We start from the raw sequence: 24382 nt of genomic DNA, 5'->3' as shown, positions 1-24382 counted from the left end.
ACGCAGGCCTCGGGGGCCGTGAGACCGGCGGTCCCTCTCTGGACTGCCACACCAACACACACATGCAGATTATGAGGAAAACACACTGCGGTTAAGTTAAAACACCAAATCAGCACTGTTCATGATTAGACCTTTTCTGTGTAATATGCTTTTAGTTTGCTCTCACACACAGGCATGTTTACATCTACATGAAAACACACCACCGACTTCTTCTGCAAGGCAGTGCCTATAGTAATAACTAAGCCTTTTATTGCTATAAATAGTTTTTTGCTAACAAGTTTTAGCATGATTTAACACATTGTTAGCATTTTGTAACATGTTGCTAGAATGATTTAGCTGTCAATCATGATATAAATCCCATTTTTATATCAAATAACTAAAACCAAACTAAACACTCGAACATAGGTCTGCTCAATCAGAACTACATAAAATGACAGAAACTATTTTTTGGGAAAAATGTTTTTTTTTATTTATTTTTTTATGTTTCATTTCCATTATATTATATGGAGAGGGCGGGGTTTATGACCTATACTGCAGCCATCCACCAGGAGGCGATCGAAATGCTTTGGCTTCACTTCTCAGGATGGTATTAACATGTTGCTAGCATGATTTAGCACGTTGCTAACATGTTTCTAACATGAATAACCACATTTCTAGCATGTTTTAACATGTAACTGTAGCTAGCCTGATTTAACACGTTGTTAGCATGTTTCTAACATGAATTAACACATTGCTAGCAAGTTTTAACATGTTGATAGCATGCATTAGCATGTTGCAAGCATAAATTAGCACGTTTGCTGACCCATGTTTGGTGGTTCTAGCTTGGAAGCCCTAGGAGGACCTAGACATGTTTATTCAGAAGAAGAATAAGTTTAATAAACGGAGAAATTCCAATATGGTCCTCTCACCATCGGTGCTCGGGCCCTAAATTATATTTCAGTGTGTTGGCTTTCTCTTGCTTTCTCTTGGCTTTCTCTTGGTCTGGATTTTTTTTTTTTTTTTTTTTGCATCTTTAGTTTGATGCATACTGTAAGACACACTCCATAGCATAGGCAATGTCACATAATAGACAGAAAATAAAAACATAAGCATTCTCACATACACAGTACCTTTTGTGGTGATTTAGGGGCGTCTGACCCAGAATCTGAGGGACTGTGGTTGGCTGCTTCATCACTGCTTCAGAAACACACATTGGTAAATAAATACTACATTTAGCCTGCCGATCGTGTAATGACTGATATATATCACTAGAGGGCAGCACAGATCAGTGTTAATACAGCAGACAGATTGGTTTAAATCACTACCATGCACAGTTACTGCATTTCAAAGACATTCCAGTCATGCAGTTATTTTTTTGTGTCAGCATCTACACATGGTCCCATGCACACTCAAAACATTTGCAGGAAGTTTCCAGAGCAACCAAGTGTTAGTATGCCTTTAATGCATTAAAGATTTCATATACAAACACACACAAAACATGAGAGCTATTACCTCTTCCCAATGCTTGCTGTCTTGACACCTTTTCTGTGGGTTGATTGGGGGAAGGGTTGGTTTAATTTACAGGGATAACAAAGACTCACACATCTGTGTGCTAAACTACAGGAAACCAGAAGTGTCTATACAGACAGGAAATATCGCAAGATATAAGCACTCACTTGGCTAGACGCTGCTCATCCAGTTTGGTCATAACATCACTTAGATTCTGGTTCAGCTGTGTGCGAGAGAGTGCGACATACCCTGGTAACTAACAACAATAATTAATTTATCTCTTGTTAATAAGTCTCTTATTATTGGCTCACTTTGCCCATCTCCCTGTGAAATTTTTCCTCCAGGCCGGCTACACTCTGGTATGTGTTAACGTAGACGCCAACACGACTGCAGAGAGAGAGAGAGAGAGAGAGACAAAGAGACAGAGGAGTCAACATCAGTTCATTTAAAAGAAAAAACTTCAACAAATAATTATATTCTGTTAATTATTGCCATCATGTTATTCCAATCATGCTAAAAAAAAAAATCTATGGAACAGAAAAGGATAATTGCAGTTTTTTTTTTCTCCATATAATGACAGTTCATTATGACCTCTCAAGCTCAAAAAAGACAAATAACAACATAAAAGTATTATACAAAATAGGACTTGCATGCTTTTAACTTTATCCAAAGTAACAGTAAAGACATTTACAATGTTACAAAAGGTTTCTACTTCAAATAAATGCTGTTCTTTTAAACTTTCTTTTTTTATCAAAAAATACTGAAACAATAACGGCATCACTGTTTCCACAAAACATGAAGCAGAACAACTGTTCTCAACATTGATAATAATAAAATAAAAAAATTCATAACTGAGCATAGTGACACTATCATGTGACACTAAAGACTGGAGAGTAATGATGCTGAAAATCCAGCTGTCATCACAGGAGTACATTACATTTTAATGTACGTTTTCATAATAGAAAACAGTTACTTTAATTGGTAATAATATTTCATGATATTACTGTTTTTACTGTATGTTTTAAATGCAGCCTGCCCTTGGTGAGCACAAGAGACTTCATGTGAAGATCCTAAAAAATAACCTTTTTGTGTTTCACAGAAAAAAACAACAACAGCACACCGGTTTGGAACGACATGGTGGTTGTTCGTTTTTAGGTGAACTGTTAATTTAAGAAGGAATAAGAGAGAGATGGCAGGATGAATAGCTGGTTATTACCTGTTCCACAGGGTGGGAAGTTCCTCTTGGAGATCATAATTAATCTCCTCAAATACCTTCTGAGCTCTCCCCAACTCTTCCTCAGCCTAAACACACACACAAACACACACACATTTATTAGGCTAAAGACACTATCATTTATGAAAATGTGTATAAAAAGAATTGTGCATTCATCACTGAATGAATGGACTGTGGAACAATAGATCTTGTGATCTGATCCCTTTGACTGAAATCTGCATTTAAAACAAACATAAAACATTTACTCACCATCATATAATTACGAACTGTATTTATTTATTTTGTTTAACACAAAAAGAAAAACTTTGAAGAATGTTTTATAGAATTTCTTCATACAATGAAAACATTTGCTGTACTTAATTTACAGTTACCAGGGTCTATCAAGCTCCAAAAAGGAAAAAAACTGCACCAAAAAATATATATATATAAAAAAAAACGTTGTGCCTGCTGGTACTGCAGCAGTTCCTTGATTATTACGCAGGAATTAGAGTATAGTTTCTAGTCATATTGGCCAAGAAAATCACAACTTTTCATTTTCTGTCGGCCTTAGTACACGATGTAACTACCGGTACAGAAGAGTCAAGTTTTAAATAGGAAAAATATCAAAACTCTTTGGTCATTTTTTTGAGAGAGATGCTAACGGTCTAATCAGATTCAATGATCTATGCTAAGCTATGCTAAAAGTGTTACCGCCAGACCCGGAGATCGGCTGAATGGATTCAAAAACGGTAAAACTCACCAGTTTAACTCTAGGGGAGTTGGAAAATGAGCCTATTTACAAAAAAAAAAGTGTTCCTATAAAATAGCATAAGAGGGGCACTTTAATAATAGTTCACAAAAGTAGTGTTTTTACTATACTTTTGATCAAATAAATTTAGCCTTGGGGACATTAAAGGACAAGTTCGGTATTTTACACTTAAAGCCCTGATTACAGATCGTATCTGATGAAATATAACGGTTAAGATTAAAATTTGGACACATGCTCCTGTCCCGAGAATTTTAGTTTTATTTAGCTTTCCCCCCCCCACCCCCACAATGGTTGTCTATGTGCACTGGCAGATTCCTTCCTAAAACACATTAAACTTTCGTTTACAAAGACGTGAAACTCACCGAGTGGTCAGGGGTGTTCACTGATACGGTCCCAAAAAAAAACGCTGAAAAAGATGCTTTCCAACAGGTTTTATCGTAGTGTTTGTCCAACTCCATTGATTGTATTGAATGTGCTGTGTGAGGTACGATATTCCTCCGCCGCTTCTTCTTCTGCTTCTTCTGTGTATTAAATGAAATGCCAGCGGTTTGCTTGCAATCGGCAAAGGTGCATTATCGCCACCAACTGGTGTCTATTATTCAAGCTCTCAACGGAAGAATCTGGGTGTGACGCGTTTGGCAAAATAGGTCCACAAACGCTAAATAAAACTAAAATTCTCGGGACAGGAGCATGTGTCCAAATTTTAATCTTAACCGTTCTATTTCATCAGATACGATCTGTAAACAGGGCTTTAAGTGTAAAATACCGAACTTGTCCTTTAAGAGACTTCTTTAGAAAACATTTAAAAAATCGTACCGACCTCAATCTTTTGAACAGTATTCTTTGAAAAAAAAAATAGTATTTTTAAGTCATACCTAACACTGCAGTAAATACACAGATGCTACATAAAGATGCCGTGCTGTGAGTGGGTGTGGACTGTGAGGAGGTGAGTGGAGTTAGGCAGGTTAAGGGAGGGTTTACAGGCTCCGGAGTGACAGAGGAGTCACCTGGTTTCTTGAGAGGTTAGTTTGAGCGAATTGGTGTGCTGTGATTATTCCCTGAGCCCAGCCGGGAGCAGCCTTCTCCACCAGAGTCAGAGGCTAGACATGCAAGCAAAGAGAGGAGACACAAGCTTGTGCAAATACTCAAGCATATAAACTGACTGCAACACGAATTACTCAGAGTTAGTTACAGCATTAAGTTGGTTAGTTAACAAGGTTTGTGAACAAAAAGCCAGACAGCAGAGTATTAGCACACATTAACAAGCTAGAACGAGTATCTGATACCTTGGCAATTTTGGCCTCATCCTTTTTCTTGCCTTTCTGTATAGAAGCGAAATGATGTCTGGCACTGTCAAAGTCTACCAGCTTCCTGTCACGCTTGGCAATGCGAGCCTGCAGAGGGAGCCAGAGAGTCACAACAAAAGACCATTTAACACAGTGGTAACTACAATAAATGAGAGGAGCATGCTAAAGATGTGGTGATTGGTTGCCAGGCCGTTGCTATAAGGTTGCTAAAGTGTTGCTAAGTGTTTGCTAGGGTGTCCTGGGTGGTTTCTATGTGGTGCGCCTGCAAGTCTTGATTATTTTGGTGTCTATATATGGATGGGTCCCTACTTCATTGTAAGTCTATGAGATTTTAGCCAGGCAATCATAAGTCAGATCACTTAGAAAAGCAATAGTGATTCTTAACAATTCCTGTAGCACAAACAACAGTTTCACACCAAATTTTAATACTTATGGTTAGGGGTTCAAATCCATAAAGCTAAGTATAAGAAATAGTGAAAGTGATGCTTACATGCACCACTTATTAAAGGGACAGTTCACCCAAAAAATTTAATTCTGTCATTATTTACTCACACCCTCAAGTTATTCCAATCCTGTATGAATTTCTTTCTTCTGCTGAACACATAAGAAGATATTTTGAAGAATACGGATAACCAAACATTTGATGGGCCCCATTGACTTCCATAGTATTTTTTTCTCTCTATACTACGGAAGTAAATCAACTGTTTGGTTACCCATATTCTTCAAAAAATATCTTTGTATTCAGCAGAAGAAAGAAATGTATTCAGGTTTGGAACAACTTGAGGGTGTGAGTAAATGATGACAGAATTGATCACAGATTTTTGTGTGAACGATCACTTTAAAGCAAAAAAAACAAACCTTTATGTCTGGAAATTGAGCCAAGTATGCATCCATGGAAATGAGGGCATTGTCAGTAAGATTTTGGTGAAAATCTTGCCACAGGAGGTCAGTGTCCTGTAAAATAAATGTGATCAGACACACACACACCAAGGCACATATTCTCACGCTTTCAAACCACAGATGACTCAAGTCTAAATGTATATGAACAGATCTATTCTAATATAAAGTGCACTACAGTAGCACTACTTTAGCATCACCAGCACCAGCTCTAAACTAGACCTACGGTCTGGACACTAAAGATGTCATCGGTCATATTTACCTCTAAATTATTATCCATTTCTTTCTCTATCATCTCCTTTACTCATGGAGAGATGGGTGAGTGGAAGGAATTAATTAAAAAAATTGTAGAAAACAGAAAGAAATCGCAGAATAATGAGTCTTGAAACACCAGTGTGGACACATTCTTCAATTGCATACAGTCCTAAGATGTGGCTCCAAAATGACTGTATAAACTATGTTTCATTTAATTATTATAATATATATAAATAAAAATACACACAAATGAGATAATTGTTAAGAGTATGTGAAGGGCATAGATCAAGGAATTTGGTCTTAACTGAAATATACACTACTGTTCAAAAGTTTGGCTTTGGTAAGATTTTTTTAAAGAAATCTCTCATGCTCACCAAATCTTTTGTAACACATTATATTTAAAAGTGTTAATTTCTGAATAAAAGTATTAATTTCTTACCAAAAATGTACTGAAAGTATGAGACATTGTTGAGAAACATCCAACGTTGTTCATTAAATTTAATCTATAGTCTAATTTTCTATAACATTTTTCTCTGGTTTGGTACAGTATTGGGTTCGTGACATTCTTCTGAAACTCTACAAAAGACATTTGATTTCAGGAGGCACATGTGCGAACCAGGAGTCTTAAAGAGAAACAACTGACATATTAAAGAGATGTCCTTTGTGGCTTTGTCTCTCCTATGGGATTTTTCACATCGAAAACACTAATGTCACACAATCCAGAAAGAGTGTTAGGCTCTGCCAGTGACATGCTTACACACCTCTGCGATGGAGTCCACCTCCTCTTTGCCAAACCACTCGGGGTCGTACATTTCTGCCAGACAGTCATGCAGACGCTTTGAACACTCGTGCATGGCTGCGGAAACAAGCAGTGGGTCAGCTAAGAGACGGACATTGGCACATTCACACAGAGGATGAATGCTCAATCACTCAACCCAACACACATGCAGTCTCTTTCTCTTTGTGTCTTTCAGAGAAGTGAGAGCTTTTGTGGTCACATGGCAGGAAGTTGAGGGGACTGTGATGTGCATTAGGACAGCGCCGTTATAGTCTGCTGTACAAAGAAGAAGGCTGTCTGCTAACTTCACATTTATTTAATGTACCACTATTCACCGGTGCTTAAAGCAAAAGTATGACAACAACATGTCTTAAGGAGCCATATTCAAAATCGAGATTTAAAGGGACAGGGCATTTCACCTAAAAAAAAAAAATATTGTCATCATTTATTCACCCTCACGTTGTTCCAAACATGTGTGCATTACTGTTCTTTTGACAAAAGAAGATGGTTGGGGTCTATTACATTTCCAAAAAATTTAAAGTTCACAGACATTTTCAAAATATCTTCTTTTGCATTCGACAAAATCATACAGGTTAAAACAACATGAGGTTGAGTAAATGAAGAAACAAATATGGCCACACCTGAAAATACTTTCCACATGTTAATAACCCAGAAAGAATTTGTGATGCCCTTATCTCTGTTACATATGGAGGCAGGTACAGCTATACATGCAGGGCTGAGTTTGTTCAGGCACAATGATCTGTTTAGCTTTAAAAGAGAATCTCATGTATTTTATCTGAAAGAAGGCTGCATGTAAATACAAAGAAGCATGATTGAGCAATTGCACATTTAGTTCTAATTTTGCCATATGACAACCTGAAAAGATGTTTCTTTATGGTTTTGCACTTGATTGTGACTAGTTTTTCTTTAAAATTAGCATTGAGTTTTCTCTAAATCATGTCATATGTTTCATAAGTGTAATCAAACGACCAATAAACCCAGATGTTTGTGATAGCAACTATTAGGCATAGTTCACCTAAACAAATTATAAATCTGTCATCATTTACTAACCCATATGTTGTTCCAAAACTGTATGTCTTTCTTTCTTTTGTGGAACATAAAAGAAGATATTTTGATCGGTCACAGTATATTTTTGCTCATACAATGGAAGTCAATGGTCACCAAAACTTTTTGGGTTACCAACAGTCTCAAAATATCTTCTTTTATGTTCCACAGAAGAAAGAAAGTCAAGCCTGTTTGGTAAAACAATTATCATTCAATTTATGAGTAAATTATCATTTATTTGGGTGAATATCCCTTTAAAACTATTCTTGTTCACTTTCATTAAATATATACAAAGACACACAATGAAAGTCTTACTTTTGACTGCCACCAAATACGCTTTCAAGTCTTTCTGCAGTTTGGTGCCATCGACCTGTGGATAGAGATCAGAGAGAGATGAAATCATCACTAGATATTTAAGAACTACGAGAAGGGTCAGAGGTCAAATGTCAATGGAAGCAGTATATTAAGCAAGGGGGTCAAAGAGGGTGAAGGGTTAAGGCTCTTACCAGCTGCTTGTTAAAGTTGACCACTCCCTCCTCAAAGGCCGTGTCTTTCGTTTCATCCACCTTACCAAACTTTTGCATCACCTACCAGAGAACAACACAAAACAGCCGACATCATTCACATGCTAACATACTAACAAATAACGCTACACAACTTCTGCATTACTGTACATGTGTGCATGTGACTGTACATCAATGTGTCATTTCCTTCATTATATATTCACCCTAATATGGTTCCAAACCAGTATGATTTTCTTTCTTGTGTGGAACCCAAAAGAAGATATTTTGGAAAATGTGAAAAATATCCAAACCTAAAACATCCGTAAAAAAACTGCCAACATAACAAGAAGTTTCTTTCTAAGTGAAAGCACTAAAAAATGTCTTAAACAGGCAACATTACATGACAAAGCAAAAAGAAATCTGTTCCAAATTTCTGTCAGGCTAATGAACATGCATTTTTTTAATGCATGTTTATTTTTACAAGCAGTCTTTCGGGTGTAGATGCATATGTGCATCTTAAAAAGTAAAAGTAGGGTCTCAGATCCCTGCCACCACACATTCTACACAAATGGTACTTTCAGAATCAGTTCCATGTTCCTCTTCCCCATCAAGAATGCTGACAGGAACTGTTCATAAAAAATGAAACTTAACCAAGGAGGCGTCCAACCATGTGTGCCCATGAGTGTGTCATGTACTAAACTTCCCTGCCATCCCCCCCCACACACACACACACACACACACACACACACACACACACACACACACACACACACACACACACACACACACACACACACACACACACACACACACACACACACACACACACACACACACACACACACCAGAAGTTCAAAGCAAAATCTTCTTTTATTCCATACAATGTTTCCATTATTTCAGACGTAACTATTTCCTAGAAGACGTAATAATGCACATTTCCTTTAGTCCAAATTGCCCTACTTCCTGTCCAACATGCATGAGGTAGTGCTTGTATCCTGTTCTATTTATTCAGAGGTCATTTCCTTTTCCTTCTGCTTCCCCATATCACCTCCAAGCAGCATATTAAACATGCCATGCCATTTGTGACCCATAAAGATTGGTCTCCGTCAGCCTGACATGGGCAGCAGAATAACACATCCTGTGAAGTCTATTCATAATGCCAAAGGGATTCAAGATGAAAGGACGAAATTTACATCCGTGAATGGTCTCACATTTCCTCCAATAATGGTAAAGAGGTCCTATATGTTTAGTGTGTAATGTTGCTGTTTGATCATGAAAAAGGTCTGCAAAGTTACAAAACACAAAGTCACCCCAAAGGGAGTTGTTCCCTTTATCGGCGCACACTGTTTCTCAACTCCCTAAAACGCCTTGAGTTGTCTTCCGGGAACGTACACGTCATAATATTCCTCATTTAAATAAACCTGCTTAAGAAAACAGAATGTTATGAAACATATTTTATAGAAAAGAACTTGGCTAAACACAACTTCAGCAACAACTAAAAAAGGAAAATACAAAATCTTGAATATAAAAGGAATTCAATAAAGCCAGAGGGGAAATCACAGTAACCTCTAATCTATATTAATAAAGGCCGTGTCAGCTGTGCTCTTCTTGAAGAATGTATGAATGTGTATTACTGTGCAGGGAGTGTTTGAAAGCTGATCCTGAATGCATTGCAGCAGGACCCCCTCCCTCGAGCCCCCGACATCTTAAAATACAGTGTCCTGGATCTGTGTCATGATGACCTGTGCTCCCTGTGCAGAAGAGGAGATCTGGGATGAAGGCATTCTCTCTGACTCAGAGGTCTTCCAGGAACACTGGATATGACTGGACACCCAGGCTGAGTGGTTCAACGAGAGCAGGTGGCTGATGACAGTTATGATAAAATAATACAGAATTTAGAAGAATATTTATTTCTACTGACTCACAATTTGCTTTAAATGATCTGAAAATAGAGTGATAACCATTGATCAGCCTGGCCGGCACGGTTAGCAGTCAATTTCGTTATTTGGTCTGTCTCTATTTGTTTTTAGGCCTAAAGTGAATACACTACTGTTCAAACGTTTAGTCTTTACGATTTTTTAATGTTTTGAAAGTCTCTTGTGTTCACCAAGGTTGCATTTACTTGATCAAAAATGTAGTAAAACTGTAATATTGTGAAATATTATTTAAATGTGATAGCAAAGCTGAATTTTCTAGTCTTCATTAGCTATGTTTCCATCCACCTATTTTTATGCGCATTTTGGGGTATCGGAAAAAAATGCTGGAAGGAAATGTCAAGATGTGCATGCGCTCAATTGAGTCGGATACATTTTTTATCTGATAAGAAAAATAAATAAACTACACATTTACTGAATAAATTCCTTGATGCGCTTCAGAAAAGTCATGTGTGTGCTGATGGGACGGCAATCACGGCATAACTGGACTAACCAGCAGACCGATCTTGTTGCACAGGGGCTCCTGCAGGATTTTATCTCAGGGAACGCAGCACTATTAACTCTGTAATATCATTTTTCGTGTGTGGACTAAACAAGCCAATCAGATTTCTTTTCATTCATCCCCCACCCAAGCACGCACATGCACACATTTGACTTCACAACACAAACGCACACCTTTATTTATTCTCAAACTCTTTTGTTTCTCAATATGTCATGAGGGCTGTACACAGATTCATAAATAATTAAACAATTCTGTAAAAAATAAAAACGGCATATGACTGCAGGCGCCAAGCATCTGAAATGCTGTTTTGGTTGTTCTGAAATGCCTGAGAAAAGTCTGTTGTGAAAGTGGTTCGGTAAATTACCTTCCAAAACTGTCTTACAAGACTACATTCCCAGACAGCAGGCATCCTCCTCCGAAAGCAAGATAACGTGACGGTGTTTATTGCATTTCATCTGCGCGCTCAAAGGCGCAAGTAATTTACCTTTTACAGTTCCTCCTGAACCAAAACAACGAGCTTATGCTGCGTTCATGCCTGGTTGTAACCACAATTACAAGATGGCAAACAGCGATGTTCTACCTGTAGCTGTTCATGTCCTCAGACTCGGATTTATGCATTTCAATATCTATGGGCCCTATTTTAACAATCTAAGCGCATGGTCTTAAGCGCACGGCACAAGCGCAATTAGGGCGTTTCCGAATCCAATTTTGCTAGTTTAACGATGGGAAAATGGTCGGCCGCCCGGCGCATGGTCTAAAACGGTTGTCCCTATTCTCTTAATGAGTAATGGGTGTGAATAAAGTCTCATCTCCCATTCCCTTTAAAAGCCAGTTGCGCTCGCGCCATGGCGGATTCACTATTCGCTATGCGCCGGAACACACCTCATTTTCAGACCAGCACGCCCCATGGGTGCACAAACAGGCGCAAATGCATTTGCTATTTAAACAACGTGGCGCAGGATGTAAATATAAAAACTGTGTCGAGCTAAAATGAGCAAAACACACTTGCCTGGCGCCGTATTGCGCCGGGTGTATGATAGGTCTATGGATAGGTCCTACTAACACCATCAACACCAAAATGAATCTGCAGCAGTCAGAAGGTACAAGTTAGAGCTCTGTAAGTTGTTTATGTTTATTATTATTGTAATGTAATGTCCTTTTAAACATGAGGTAGTTTAACACCGTCCCTAGTTTTGTTACGCTTTTCAGACTCTGCTCTAGTATTGCGCATTCATGTGTTTTGAAGGAGGCGTGGCTTTGGAGAAGCTCTGAAGGGAGGGTGGGATCTTGTGCTTTCAAAGCTAGCTTGCTATCGCTAGCCTCTTCGAAATTGCCTACCCTACCTTTAAATTCGCAACTTTGGACGGAAACATAGCTTGTGTCACATGATCCATTCTAATATGCTGATTTGGGGTTTAAAGGGGGGGTAAAATACTTAGTTTCAGTCAATCTCATGTTAATCTTGAGTACCTATAGAGTAATAGTGCGTCCTTCATATCTCCAAAAAGTCTTTAGTTTCATCATATTTATAAAATAAAAATACAGCTTTCCGATTCTATCCGGAAAAAGCCGAGGTCCTTGATTCTGGTCGTGGGCGGAGCTATAGAGTCAAGCGGGAGCATCCACAACATACAAACTGCATCCACTGTTCCAGTAACACTGGGTTCTTTGGGAAGCTGAACAAGGTAAACTTTCCTTAACATCCCAAAACACACTTTTTTGGAGACATTCTTGACATCAACCATTCCTATTTAGCGCTGCTGATGATGATTTCCGGAAGTAGCGCGTCGATGAGCGCGGTCTTTCTCTCCTCTGGTCGACGTGTGCGTGAACGCGCTTTTCCGAGAGCAATGCTCATATAAGGAGTTCCACTCTGGTCTACGTCATTAGATCTACGATAGAAAAAAACCAGCCGAAACGTGTTGCAATCCGGAAGTATGATTTTCAGCACAGAAATTCTCTGTTATTCGTTCAAAATAACTTTTCAAACTTTGGCCATTATTAGCATGAGAATCCATCTCTTTAACACTGTAAACAACTCTGAATACATGAAACACCATTGTACCCCCCCTTTAAGAAGCATTTTCATATTGTTATACTTATATCATTTCTTATTATCAGTGTTGAAAACAGTAATGCCGCTTAATATTTTTATTGATGTTATAATTGATGCTACACAGAAGATTATATATAAAATAAGTTCTCTTTACACTAGTTGTCTTTCAATACTTCATCCGAATGCAGTAATGATGGGAAGATCAGATCATATTGCTGACAGTTGAAATGTTAGGCTATATTTTCAATAACCAAATTCCTCAAAAACATCAACATCCACATTCTTTGATCATAGTCTGAATCAAATCCAACTGCCCGAAAAGGGTTCCGGCTATAACTTTTGAACCACATGAGTCACAAATACAAACTTGATATCTTTTTCAGCTTAATTGATCATGGTAAACATAAAGGAATGTTAATATTTATGACATCAGGACCCCTTATTCCTCCAATTCCAATATGGTCGCTGTCCAAAAAAGAAGTTTTGACTGTAGTATGGGGAATTACACCCCATTGTTCGCGCAAATTCATCTACAAGCACCAAATTTGGCACAGATGTAGCTGAGGGCATACTGAAATTATTTATCCAGGGCGCCCAATATGGCCGCCGCCTGAAAGGGATTCAGCTTTCAGCTATAGCTTTCGAGCCAGATGAGATACAAACTTGATGTCTATTTTAACTTTTTTGACCATTTGAAACCCATAGGAATACTTACATTTATGATTGGGTATATCAGACAATAAATATAAAATAGACACCACATCCTCATTTGTAGCGTATTTAGTTTAAAAATTGTAGCCAAAACCCTTTTTTGGACAGCGGCCATATTGAATTTAGGGAATTTGGGGGGTCTGATATACCCAATCATAAATGTAAGTATTCCTATTGGTTTCCAATGGTTTAAAAAAGGTAAAATAGACATCAAGTTTGTATTTGTATCTCATCTGGCTCAAAAGCTATAGCTGAATCCCTTTCAGGCGGCGGCCATATTGGATTTGGCCGCCATCTTGGTCTCAGGGACCATTGGCTCGGGCGCCCTGGCTAAATAATTTCAGTATGCCCTTAGCTACATCTGTGCCAAATTTGGTGCTTGTAGATGAATTTGCGCGAACAATGGGGTGTAAGGCCCCATACTACAGTCAAAACTGCTTTTTTGGACAGCGGCCATATTGGAATTGGAGGAATGAGCGGTCCAGATGCACCGGGTCATAAATATTAACATTCCTATATGTTTCCCATGATCAATTAAGCTGAAAAAGATATCAAGTTTGTATTTGTAACTCATGTGGTTCAAAAGTTATAGCCGGAACCCTTTTCGGGCAGCGGCCATATTGGATTTGGCCGCCATCTTGGCCCCGAGGGTCGCTGGCTTCGGCGCCCTAGCTAAATCATTTCAGTATGACCTGAGCTACATCTGTGCCAAATTTGCCACTTTTAGATGAATTTGCGTGAAAATGTGCTTAAGGCCCCCAACTAGAAGGAACATTTTTCACATTGTCTCCTTTTGTATTTCACAGACAAAGGAAAGCCATATGAGCCTCGTATGACATGAGTAAATGATGACAGAGTTTTCATTTGAAAATTTTTCCTGATACCATTCTGACCGGACTAGCGCTGGCCATTTGTCCAGCAGCTGAGAGATTCCTCAGTGTGTGCGAGAGAAACATTCGAGCAAGTGAAACATTTGTGCAAGTGAGAGACAAGTTTATACGAATTGATGAAGTCAGCGACCCATTTTATACACCCACTTGATTTGACCTCATGCAGGCGCATATTCATTCTCTCTTTTCCTTGCTTTACAACTAGATAGCTTCATAACTATAATAGACTCTATTGTTTTTTACTACTCTAGTTTTACAATTTTACTATGGTAAAATTACTCTAGACTAACCATAATCCTACGCATAATAGAAGACCTTTTAGATATTATTTAGGATTCAAAAAAATATGTCCCCAAAGTTTTTGTCAGATTAAACTACATTTTTGGACAAAACTGTCCAAGGTAAACACTCTTCTGCGGTCTCATGGGAGTGGCAAGTGGATAGGCTTAATTAGTCTGTCTGTGGAGCTTTAACTAACAGGTTAAAAGAGGCTTAGAATAAGAGAGATTTACCAGTAACCTGTGCGTGTGTGTGAATTTATGACTGCATTCTCCCAAGTATAAGCCAAATGTCACTTCATCCGTGTTTTATAAAGGACACTGGTCTTTACTTCTGGTCAATGTGTGCTGGTGTTCAGTTACAGCCCCCAAAATACCCGCAGCCGTTGGCATTCACACACACCACGGTTTGTCGCACAAGGGGTTTCTGGGGATTAGCTCACAGCTACAGCCTGTCTGCTATTCATAGCCCAATCCACACACTGCTCACTAGCTCTATGAGGACGGACAGGTGTGTGGGCGGAGTGCGGAAGAGGGGTGTGGCTCATGTTTGAACATCAGTGGGGCTTTTGATTGGCGCGTCGCCTGTCCAATCAGAGCAGAGGTCAGGGGAAGGCTGAGGACACTTCCTTTGGGATTCTAATCTGAGAAAAGGAGGTTGTTGTAACTCTGCACCCATCCCTCCACGGTCATTATGACATATTGAGATGGGGAGTCTCCATACTAAACGGACACTTTTGGAATGTTTCTGCAAGAATGGGTGACTCAAGAACAACTTGCCTTGGTGTTCCAAAATAGTGACAGACCTCATCTAATGACAGACAGGTGGATGAGGAAGAAGCGAAGAGTGAGAGAAGACAGGGGAGACTGCTGAGATGTGGGCCATTTGCCACTAGAGGATCATGGTTAACTCTCCTCTACCTGACTGAGTTTCAGAGGGGAAGAGGAGACTGAGACCTTAATCACGCTGATGGACAGCGGATCGCTTAGAAGGAGTGAACACACACACAAAAACACACATACAGATACTTTTAGAGAGGTTTCAGCTTTTCACACTCTAAAGAGGTAGCCAAGATGGCTGAGGACTTCAGGCAGGCTAAAGGCCAATTTATACTTCTGCGTCGGGTGCGCGCAGTAGGTTCGGCGTAGCATACGCATAGACGTGTACCATACGCCAAACCCTTCGCCGTACCCTGACGCGCACCTCCTCAAAAATGTAACTACACGTCGCGACGACGCGGACCGCAAGATCTGTGATTGGTCGGCTTGGTAGCATTGCGTTTCCTCCTACGCATTTCCGGCGTGTTCTTCTGCACCGCCCGCCATTTTTAAATTCAGACAGTAAATTCACTAAAATTGACTGTTTTTCCAACTCGATAAGCTCCAGCTCCAACATGATCCGCTCTCTTTCAGTCGCCATTGCTTGTAGTAGCCAAATCAAAACAGCCATGAGGAATCTATACACAGTGGAACATTAAAACCCGCCCCCGCCAACTAGCGTTTCGGCGGTGTAACTGCAGAGCAACGCAAACATAAACGCAGAAGTATAAATGCTCACGACGGCGCCGCCTACGTGCGCAGCCTACGACGTACACTTCGGCATACACCCGACGCAGAAGTATAAATCAGCCTTAAACAACTACAGAGTGCTCACAAATAATATCTAGACCCATTGCAAAGTCTACACACAAAAGCAATCAATCCAAAAACACACTAAAGGGGTCACTCACGCAAAACTCGAGCTGTATTGACTTTTTTATGGTGCTTTTTTGTCTAGTTTGGAGCTCAGATTTACACCTACCTTTTAAAAGTTTGAGGTCTGTAAGATTATATATTTTTTTAAATAAATTAATATTTGTATTAGGCAAATAAGACATTTATAATGTAAAAAAAATATTTATATTTTAAATAAATGGATTTCCTTTGAGATTGCTAGTACAAAAATATTTCTGAAAAAACCTATTATGATTTACAAAAAATATTAAGCAGCAGCACAGCTTTTTGAAACATTGATGATATTAAAACATTGATATTCATGATATTCCTTAGCATTAAATCAGCATATCAGAATGATTTCTGAAGCATCATGTGACGAGAAATTATGCTGAAAATTCAGCTTTACATCACAGGAATAAATTAATGTGAGTTTGAGGTAACATTTTAAAATGTATTGAAATAGAAAACAGTTATTTGAACTTGTAATAATATTTCACAATATTAATGTTTTTAATGTATTTTTGAAAAAATACATTCTTTACAGAAAATCTATCCACAAAGCAGCTGATGTTGAGCACCAGGGCCTAGTTGTTCAAACAGTTTAATCTGGATCAGAATACCAATTATACCAATTCTAAATATTTTAATATAAATAAAATATAAATGTATTTTTTATATATATTTACAGCTGTTTGGGGATTATTTTATGCCACCAATCTTTTTTTTACTTTACTGTAGGCTACCGAAAAGCTTAAAAGCAGTTAAACTAATCAAGAGCAAAATAAAAAATGTGTGTATATGTGTATATTACATAACACAAATGTTGTATTTTTCTACCAGTTTTAAAGTTATACTAAATGTTTGTTCCTAAACTCCACCCTTCTGCTGGGATTTGAACAACTGGGCCAATGAGTTGAGTATGTGGGACCGAAGAGAAATGACCCTACAGGAAGAGGAACACAAACACAAATGCAATGATCCTAAATAACCTCTTAACTTTTTACACATCTATATGATTACAAAGGAATGAGTCTGCTTGGTTTATAGGGACAGGAAATGACAAAACTATCTTCCTAAGAAATCTCCTATGTCCAAGTCGTCTAGGCCTCTTGTTTGTCTACCATTTATGATGAAAACAAAGATTTTTAAAGGCTAAAATTAACTGATTTCCGATGTTTCTTAAGTAGACCCTGCCAAGTGAAGCTATGATCCTAGTGCCAATGCAGATTAGTCTTAATACATTTATTCGACAGATTATTCGTTTAACCAGCGTGCATGTCTCGGCCCCCGAAAGTACACCTAGGGACTGGCTAATTTTATCAAGTAGTTCCTATAACTCTAGTCCTTTATCCTAGAGTCACTCAGATCGAAAGTGTGTCACTTTTGCACAGTGCAAGGCTCTGGTGTCCAGCTGTGCGTTCTGGGAGGCCAGTGGTCATTTGGAGCATTTAGTGTGGAAATGACACTTCCTGTGTAGGACCTCCTGCACTCAGATGGGGGTCGGTTTGTGTTGATACGCCCCTGATACCCTGGGACTTAAACTCTACAACATCGCCATTTCCATCCTGCTTCATGTGTTCCTGAGAGCTAGAGATTCATTTTGTAGTAGACATATGCTGTTAATATCTCTGAGCCCATACATGTGACTGTTTTAAGTCCTGGGTGTATCTAAAAGAGGACATTCTGGGCTTTACTGTGATACAAAATGTAACAGGAGATAGCCAGACTAGTTGGGGCATGAGGAAGTTGTCGTAACTGCTCAGTAATTATAAGGTCCAACTACACAAATGCTTGTTTTCTCCAGCAGTGGTTTTGGATAAATCCAAACCTTAAACAAATGAACCCCATAAATTACTACACTGACACACATTCAGACAAGTGCCAAGTATATAATGAAGGTAGATTATGACCAAATGTTTTCATAACAGTTCATGGAGTAATAATTGTACTGTTTACATAATGTGGAAATAGCCTACAACACATTTTAGAAACAAACACTGTACGGTGAGAAAGCTTTTTAAAGGATTTTAATATTATATATATATATTTTTAAAGATGTTCTTCTCAAATCATGGTCAATAAACAGCAGCTTACCAACGTGACAACTTACCCCACACCATGCATAGACTTTAGAGACAAATGATCAATGAAGATTCATTGAACTTTTTCTAATTCTTGTGAATGTGCATTAATGGTGAACATTTTGTATATATACAACATATTGTATACAACGTATATACACACACACATTTGTGTGATATTATTGATTGATTCAATGGCTGTTTAATGCACTCCATCTAAAATAAAGAAATACCATCAGAATTCAGAGTTTCGTAACTTTATGAACAGAACAACAGAAGATGCTTTGAAAATGAGAAATAAAACCATAATTTCCAACGCAAGTGAGCATGACAAACACCGGGGCGAGTATTGTATGAGACGTTTCAATGAGTTTCAGCTGTTGTTTTTTAAAGTCTCTTCTTACTATAAACACGGTTTCATATCATTTAACTTTTAGTTATCTTCAAACGCCTATTCAGAAATCGCATTTGAATGTACAAACAGCATGGTAAAAATATAGTTTTATTTACAAAAAAAATCAATGTAAGCATGCATACCTTCTCTTGTGCTCGGGTTAACCTCTTCTGTACATTACTGGCCAGTTTCCCGGCGTTGACTCCTTTCCCAACCTCTGCCATGTTTGAGCTTCTTCAAGTTTCCAAAGTGAGCAAATAAATAAATAAATAAACCGTTAAGAAAAAAGTAAAGCGCAGATGGCAGGAGACACAGAAGAACAGTAATGTATGGGGGAAATACTGTCGGATCAACAGGAGGTCGGTAGGTAAACCCTCTTAAAGAGACAGTGTTGAGAGTTTTAAAGGTGGACACGGAGTTATTATTATTAGACTAAACCTTTTCCGAACTACGGTATAAAAAAAAATTAACTTAAAACTGTTTCGGTCTAACTAGTTCCGTTATTTGCCTCTAGTCACAGCGACTGGAAAACGAGAGAGAAAGAGAGAGAGAGCGAGAGCTGGATTATGTTTCCACTTCTTCCCAGATAGCAAAAAACATCCACACGGCTTCTATTTGCCTCCGGCCCTAAGCTGTCGGCTATAGGTGCGTCCCGCTGGCGGGGATACAACGTTTGCCGCCGAATACGTCACTCGCATTTCTAGCGAGATGCCGCCGGCAAATCGCCGGCGGTCCGACTGCTTCATTTTCTCTGGCGGTTGCCTCTGTCTAATGGACTGCGGCCGGCTGGCGGCAAGCCGCTTTAAAATACTCTTAAAATAGTTTTGACATGAATAGACTCAATGAAAAAGCTAAATTCTTCTTCTTAAGTTCTTCATGCTTTAAGTTTAAAAAGTTTAAAGTAAAAAAAAAAACTTTATTTTTTTCCAATCTTAATGTTTTATTTTTGTTTTACCTTATCAGTATTAATTAGCAATTGTGATCTGTACAAATGTTTAAGAAATTGTAAAAGTCCCTGTAGAGATTATTACAAAAAAATATTAATAAAATCTAAACACATTATGTCATTGATAAAACATAGAATGAATGCGCAGTGTTTTTTTTTTTTTGTGTGTGTGTGTGTGTGTGTTCAGAATTATTTTGGGCGGGGCTTATAAGACGGTGGCGCTATAACAAACACATTCGCGTCAATTCATCACTCTACTCGAGTAGTACAGTTCTACTCGATCGCAAAACAAAGTCATCGACGTCGACTACCATCATTTAGGTAAGTACATGTTTCCTTTGTGTTTAACGCAACTGTTTTTAGTTTATATATTTAAAATCTGTACGTTAGTCATCTCAGTTCTTGCCGAACAAGTCAACGTTAGCCATGTTTACGCAAAGTTGCTAGGTACGTTACGTTACAGTGGCGGCGGCTAATATGGGCGCCAAAATTGCAGATAATAAATGTGTACTTAACTTTAAATACAAACATATAATATAAAAATCAAATAATTTACTCATAAAATATGCTGGCTGGTTGTAATTTGGCGAAAGTTTCGAAAGCCGTTGGCGGCCATTTTTTTTAGATGTTTATTGAGCTTTAGCATTAACGTTAGCTATAATCGAGAGAGTCAACGCACGTATTTGCTCTGTAACGTTAGAACAGAAACAGCTGTCGTTGTACTCTGGTCCACCAGACCCTCCGGAGGGTTTCAGAGATTTCCCCATCTGGAACTGCTCCTGGATAAAGGCCGCGTTCAGCGGTAGGCCGTATAAAAAGCCTCGGCCTAAAATAATACTTATTTTGTTAACCCTTGCCAGAGCGTGAGCTTTAAATAATAAGATTAAATTTGAACTATCTTGAAAAAATATACATCATTAGAAAGATATAATACGCAGGTTTCAGTATTTGACCATTATTTTATTCTGAGAAACAGAAACTTATAGTTACAGTTATGTATTATTTTTTTACAGGAATTATGGAATAAAAAAACCTAGACCTCAGTTGCACATAAATTAGCTGTTATTTTTACGATTTTATTCTAAATAGGAATTTTTACTGAAATGTTGTTTTTAGTTTTCAGTCATAGACAGTTTCAACCGTGAAAAACTTTAGAAATTATGGATTATAACAATGTGAATAGCCTGTCGTTAGTCACTCTAATGCACACAAAAGAATAGCATATCTATGAGCCATAAACCAGAATGGAGAAGTGCAAATGTCTGCATTGAGAGACTGAGACTAAATGGGGCAGTTTGACCCATTCAGTCTCTTAATGCACACATTTACACATCTCAAATCTGGTTTATTGCTATCTATAATCACCAACGACTGGCTATTCACTGTTATAATCCCTCATTTCTTTCACAGTTCTTCAACTTCACAGTTGAAACTGTATCTAGCACTGAAAACTAAAAACAAAACATTTCAGTAAACATTCCTATTTACAATAAAATCATAAAAATAACAGCTAATATATGTGACAGGTGCACCTGAGGCTAGGTAACGTTAGCATGCTAGCTAGCCACTATACACAAATTTATGAGATTAAAACCATGTGTTTGCAAAATTACTTTATAACGCAAGTCGAGTGTTTTATATAAACTTTTGTGATCTGGTTTGGCTTTGGATAAAACAATTAGAGAGAAAATATATTATTTTCTAGTATTATGCTCAAGGATAAATTATATCGATTGCCTTTACATTATGAATATAATCTCATTATAATGATACCTGAACATAGTTTGAAGAACACACATACATCGTTACAATCATGTTTATTGAGTCATAAAACATCTTTATCTGAATGTAACAATGTTTTTTTTAACGCTATTGTGATTTGTAATTCTGTGAACTTCTGTACATTTTATGTTTGAGGACAATTCTGTGTTCACTTAAATCACTACACACTGTTTAACACTCACTGTTCCACATTTGGCTGATCATTTTTTTTCCCACGTATATTCCTAACATTAACAATGTGGTTTTGTTCACATTTTCTTGCAGATACCTTGACCAGAGCATAACCGGTTATCTTCACCCAAGAGACCTACTGTTGGACAATCTTTTTGGCTTTAAAGGTAAATGCATGGTTAGTCACAATGTCTGATGAAGAGGAGTCTAGTCTTCCAGATGCACCAGCTGTTCTGAGCTTTGAAAAAATCATAACGAGTAATGGTAACGAGTTTTCCGTGCTGCCCGATGCTCCAGAAGCTTCATTCATTCTAGAAAACCAGGAAAACGTTCAACCATCTGTAGACTTCAGAGCTGGTATGTACAATGTATTGCTGTGATGCTTAATTTGTGATCATGCCACTAAACTATACCCTTTGTTTGATTTTCACATTTTTGTTTCCTATTTCTCAGAACAAGGTTTCTCACCAGTAGTCCAGTCTCCACTTCTCAGAGCCAACAGTTTGAGTACAAGTAAGTGATGTTATTTGTGACATTGTTTTGTCTTAAACTATTGCTTCTATTTAAGATGAGGAATCCTTTTATGCATAATCTGTTTTTCATTAGGGCACTTGACTGCCCTGGATGAAAGGTGTCTAGGTGTGTTGTACAATACAGTAAATATATGCAATAACTTCTAACATATTATTATGTCAATTTATCAATAGGAGAAAGTCATCACTCAGTGATTGGCCCTTGGACTCCCCTGAAATAACGTGTACAGAATCAAGTTTTCAGCTATGAAGGTATATTCTAGACCTATATCTCTTAATATAGTGATTATATAATTATGTTAGTCGTAAATTTGACTGACTAAACCCTGCAGAATCCCTTTTCTTTTGTTATGTAGATGTCCAGAGATTCAAGACTGAGAACCAAGCCCTGAGGGAGGAGAACCAAGCCCGGAGAGAAAGCAATGCACGAGCAGGTGAGAACATGGCACTCTTTCTTAAAGTTTACATATTTGTGTGTAGTGTAGGTTCCAAATTACCATTTGCCTATCTTTTTCTAGCTTCAGATGACAGCAACTCGCTTCAAGAGCAGGTGAAGCAAGTTGGGACAATGTTGAAGACGTTTGCTCGCACTGGGCAATCAGGTACGACTTGCAAACAACACCTGTGTTTGTTAGATTAATTCCCACTGGGGCCACCTATACATGTAGTAGACCAAGATATAAATGTCATAGTTTTGTAGTTGAGGGACCAGGACTGACTACTATGTTCTTTTATTCTGGGAATCAGGAACGATTTGTAAGTGTGCTGCTATTGTTTATAATGCTGTAGGTTAATCTAAAGTCAAATTAAGATTGTACACTGCCTATTCTACAGTCTGAATTCAAAGCCTGTCACATTTTATATTTATGTATGAGAAATGTAATTTGGGGCACTTTTTTTGGATTTTCAGCTACGTTTTTTGGCTATCAAATGTGGGAAGGACCTAAAGTCAACAGTGTGGAGAATGCTTCAGAGTGTCTTCTCTAATCGCCTTTCCGTTGATACAACTTGGACTGGTGTTGGGGAAAAAGCATGTTTTAGAGACCTGTTCCTGAAGACCATTGTTCAAAGTAAGTTAGATATTCTTTAGATATTTTTAGATAGATGTGTATGTGATGTGTATTCAAATGGAATGACAGATCTGTATTTTCTACAGGGGCCATACGGAAGAACCCGGCAACCCAGGATGCCACTGATGAGGCGGTCCAGGTTAATGTTATGCGTTACCTGAAAGGAGCATCTGACCGTGAAGGTGGAAAAAGGCGCCGCACAGCTGAGAGGGACCCACAGCCGACCCCTTAAACCTAGGCTGACTACTGACACCCCAGCATCACTGACAACTGGAACACTCACTACCCTGCAGTCTGTAACAGACTACACTCGACCAATCCACTTTTTTATAAAAAAAACTTTTTTTTTTGTCTGGTCGATATACTTGGTAGTATTTTTCTTAATGTTTTTTTGTGATTTTATTGTTTGTGTAATATGTGTTAAATTGTGAATTAAAAGCACTCTTATACAGGCGCACAAGGAATCACTGAAGATATGCTAATTTGTGTTGCCTATATTGGTGGTTGGGAAAAACCACAGAACCTGTAGTCAGACTTGAAACAATTATAATTACTTACTGTCCTGCAATTGTTAACTCACTACGCCACGCATATCGAACTACTCCAGACATTCACAGTGTAAATCTTGTGCCCCAGATCAGCAATGCCATTATAATTGTCTATTCTACCCCAGAGCCTTACTCAATTATTGCCACTTATCCTATTGTTAAGAATTGCTTGAAAATGTGATGTTATACCTGAATTTATTTGGTATCTTGCGCATTATTTGGTACCATATATCTTCATTACTTGCTATAATGTTTACTGGTAATTCTTTTCATCCCATAACTGACCTCTTGATAATATTAAAAAAATATTTTAAGTGATATAATTTGCTTATAAGGCTGTTTTTAAACAATATATAATTGGAAACTTGCATGTTCTTTAGTGTGTACATTATGTATATATGTATCTTTTTTGTTATATTTCATTGAGCTGACATTTTGTTTCAATGACTATTACTGTACTTTAAAATGTGGAATTAAAACGTCAAATGGAAATTT

At 38.0% G+C, this 24382-nt stretch overlaps 2 protein-coding genes and 1 long non-coding RNA gene across 16 annotated transcripts in view; 1 reads left to right on the top strand and 2 right to left on the bottom strand.

The window, feature by feature from the left end:
- Window positions 1-19615, bottom strand: part of bin1b (bridging integrator 1b) — a 25650-nt gene extending 6035 nt beyond the window's left edge. For 2 of the 13 annotated variants that reach the window (XM_079628175.1, XM_079628176.1), the window contains exons 1-14: window positions 18981-19606; window positions 8279-8359; window positions 8088-8142; window positions 6691-6785; window positions 5937-5972; window positions 5636-5731; window positions 4757-4864; window positions 4478-4570; window positions 2705-2790; window positions 1800-1875; window positions 1656-1711; window positions 1492-1524; window positions 1110-1176; window positions 1-43 (exon numbers count right to left, since the gene is read on the bottom strand). The exon at window positions 1-43 is cut by the window's left edge and continues 86 nt beyond it. In XM_079628175.1, the coding sequence (XP_079484301.1) occupies window positions 1-43; window positions 1110-1176; window positions 1492-1524; window positions 1656-1711; window positions 1800-1875; window positions 2705-2790; window positions 4478-4570; window positions 4757-4864; window positions 5636-5731; window positions 5937-5972; window positions 6691-6785; window positions 8088-8142; window positions 8279-8359; window positions 18981-19061 (1006 nt within the window). In that variant the 5' untranslated portion in view covers window positions 19062-19606. Of the gene's footprint in view, window positions 44-1109; window positions 1177-1491; window positions 1525-1655; window positions 1712-1799; window positions 1876-2704; window positions 2791-4477; window positions 4571-4756; window positions 4865-5635; window positions 5732-5936; window positions 5973-6690; window positions 6786-8087; window positions 8143-8278; window positions 8360-18980 lie in introns of all 13 variants that reach the window. The other 11 variants (XM_079628180.1, XM_079628177.1, XM_079628181.1 and 8 more) reach the window with 9 other exon arrangements.
- nhej1 (nonhomologous end-joining factor 1) overlaps window positions 1-24382 on the bottom strand; it is a 217776-nt gene that overhangs the window by 159050 nt on the left and 34344 nt on the right. The window lies entirely within an intron of this gene.
- Window positions 19412-24382, top strand: LOC307006813. Of its 2 annotated transcripts, XR_013799522.1 has the most exons (8): window positions 19412-20104; window positions 21830-22093; window positions 22190-22249; window positions 22444-22521; window positions 22626-22703; window positions 22788-22871; window positions 23180-23339; window positions 23426-24382. It is a non-coding gene; the product is annotated as an uncharacterized lncRNA (long non-coding RNA). The 2 variants fall into 2 exon arrangements; XR_013799523.1 differs by lacking the exons at window positions 19412-20104; window positions 21830-22093 and having other exon boundaries at window positions 22118-22249.

The sequence above is a fragment of the Phoxinus phoxinus genome (assembly GCF_949152265.1).
Source record: "Phoxinus phoxinus genome assembly, chromosome: 11".
Classification (NCBI taxonomy): domain Eukaryota; kingdom Metazoa; phylum Chordata; class Actinopteri; order Cypriniformes; family Leuciscidae; genus Phoxinus; species Phoxinus phoxinus.
This window is presented reverse-complemented; position numbering and strand designations above follow the sequence as displayed.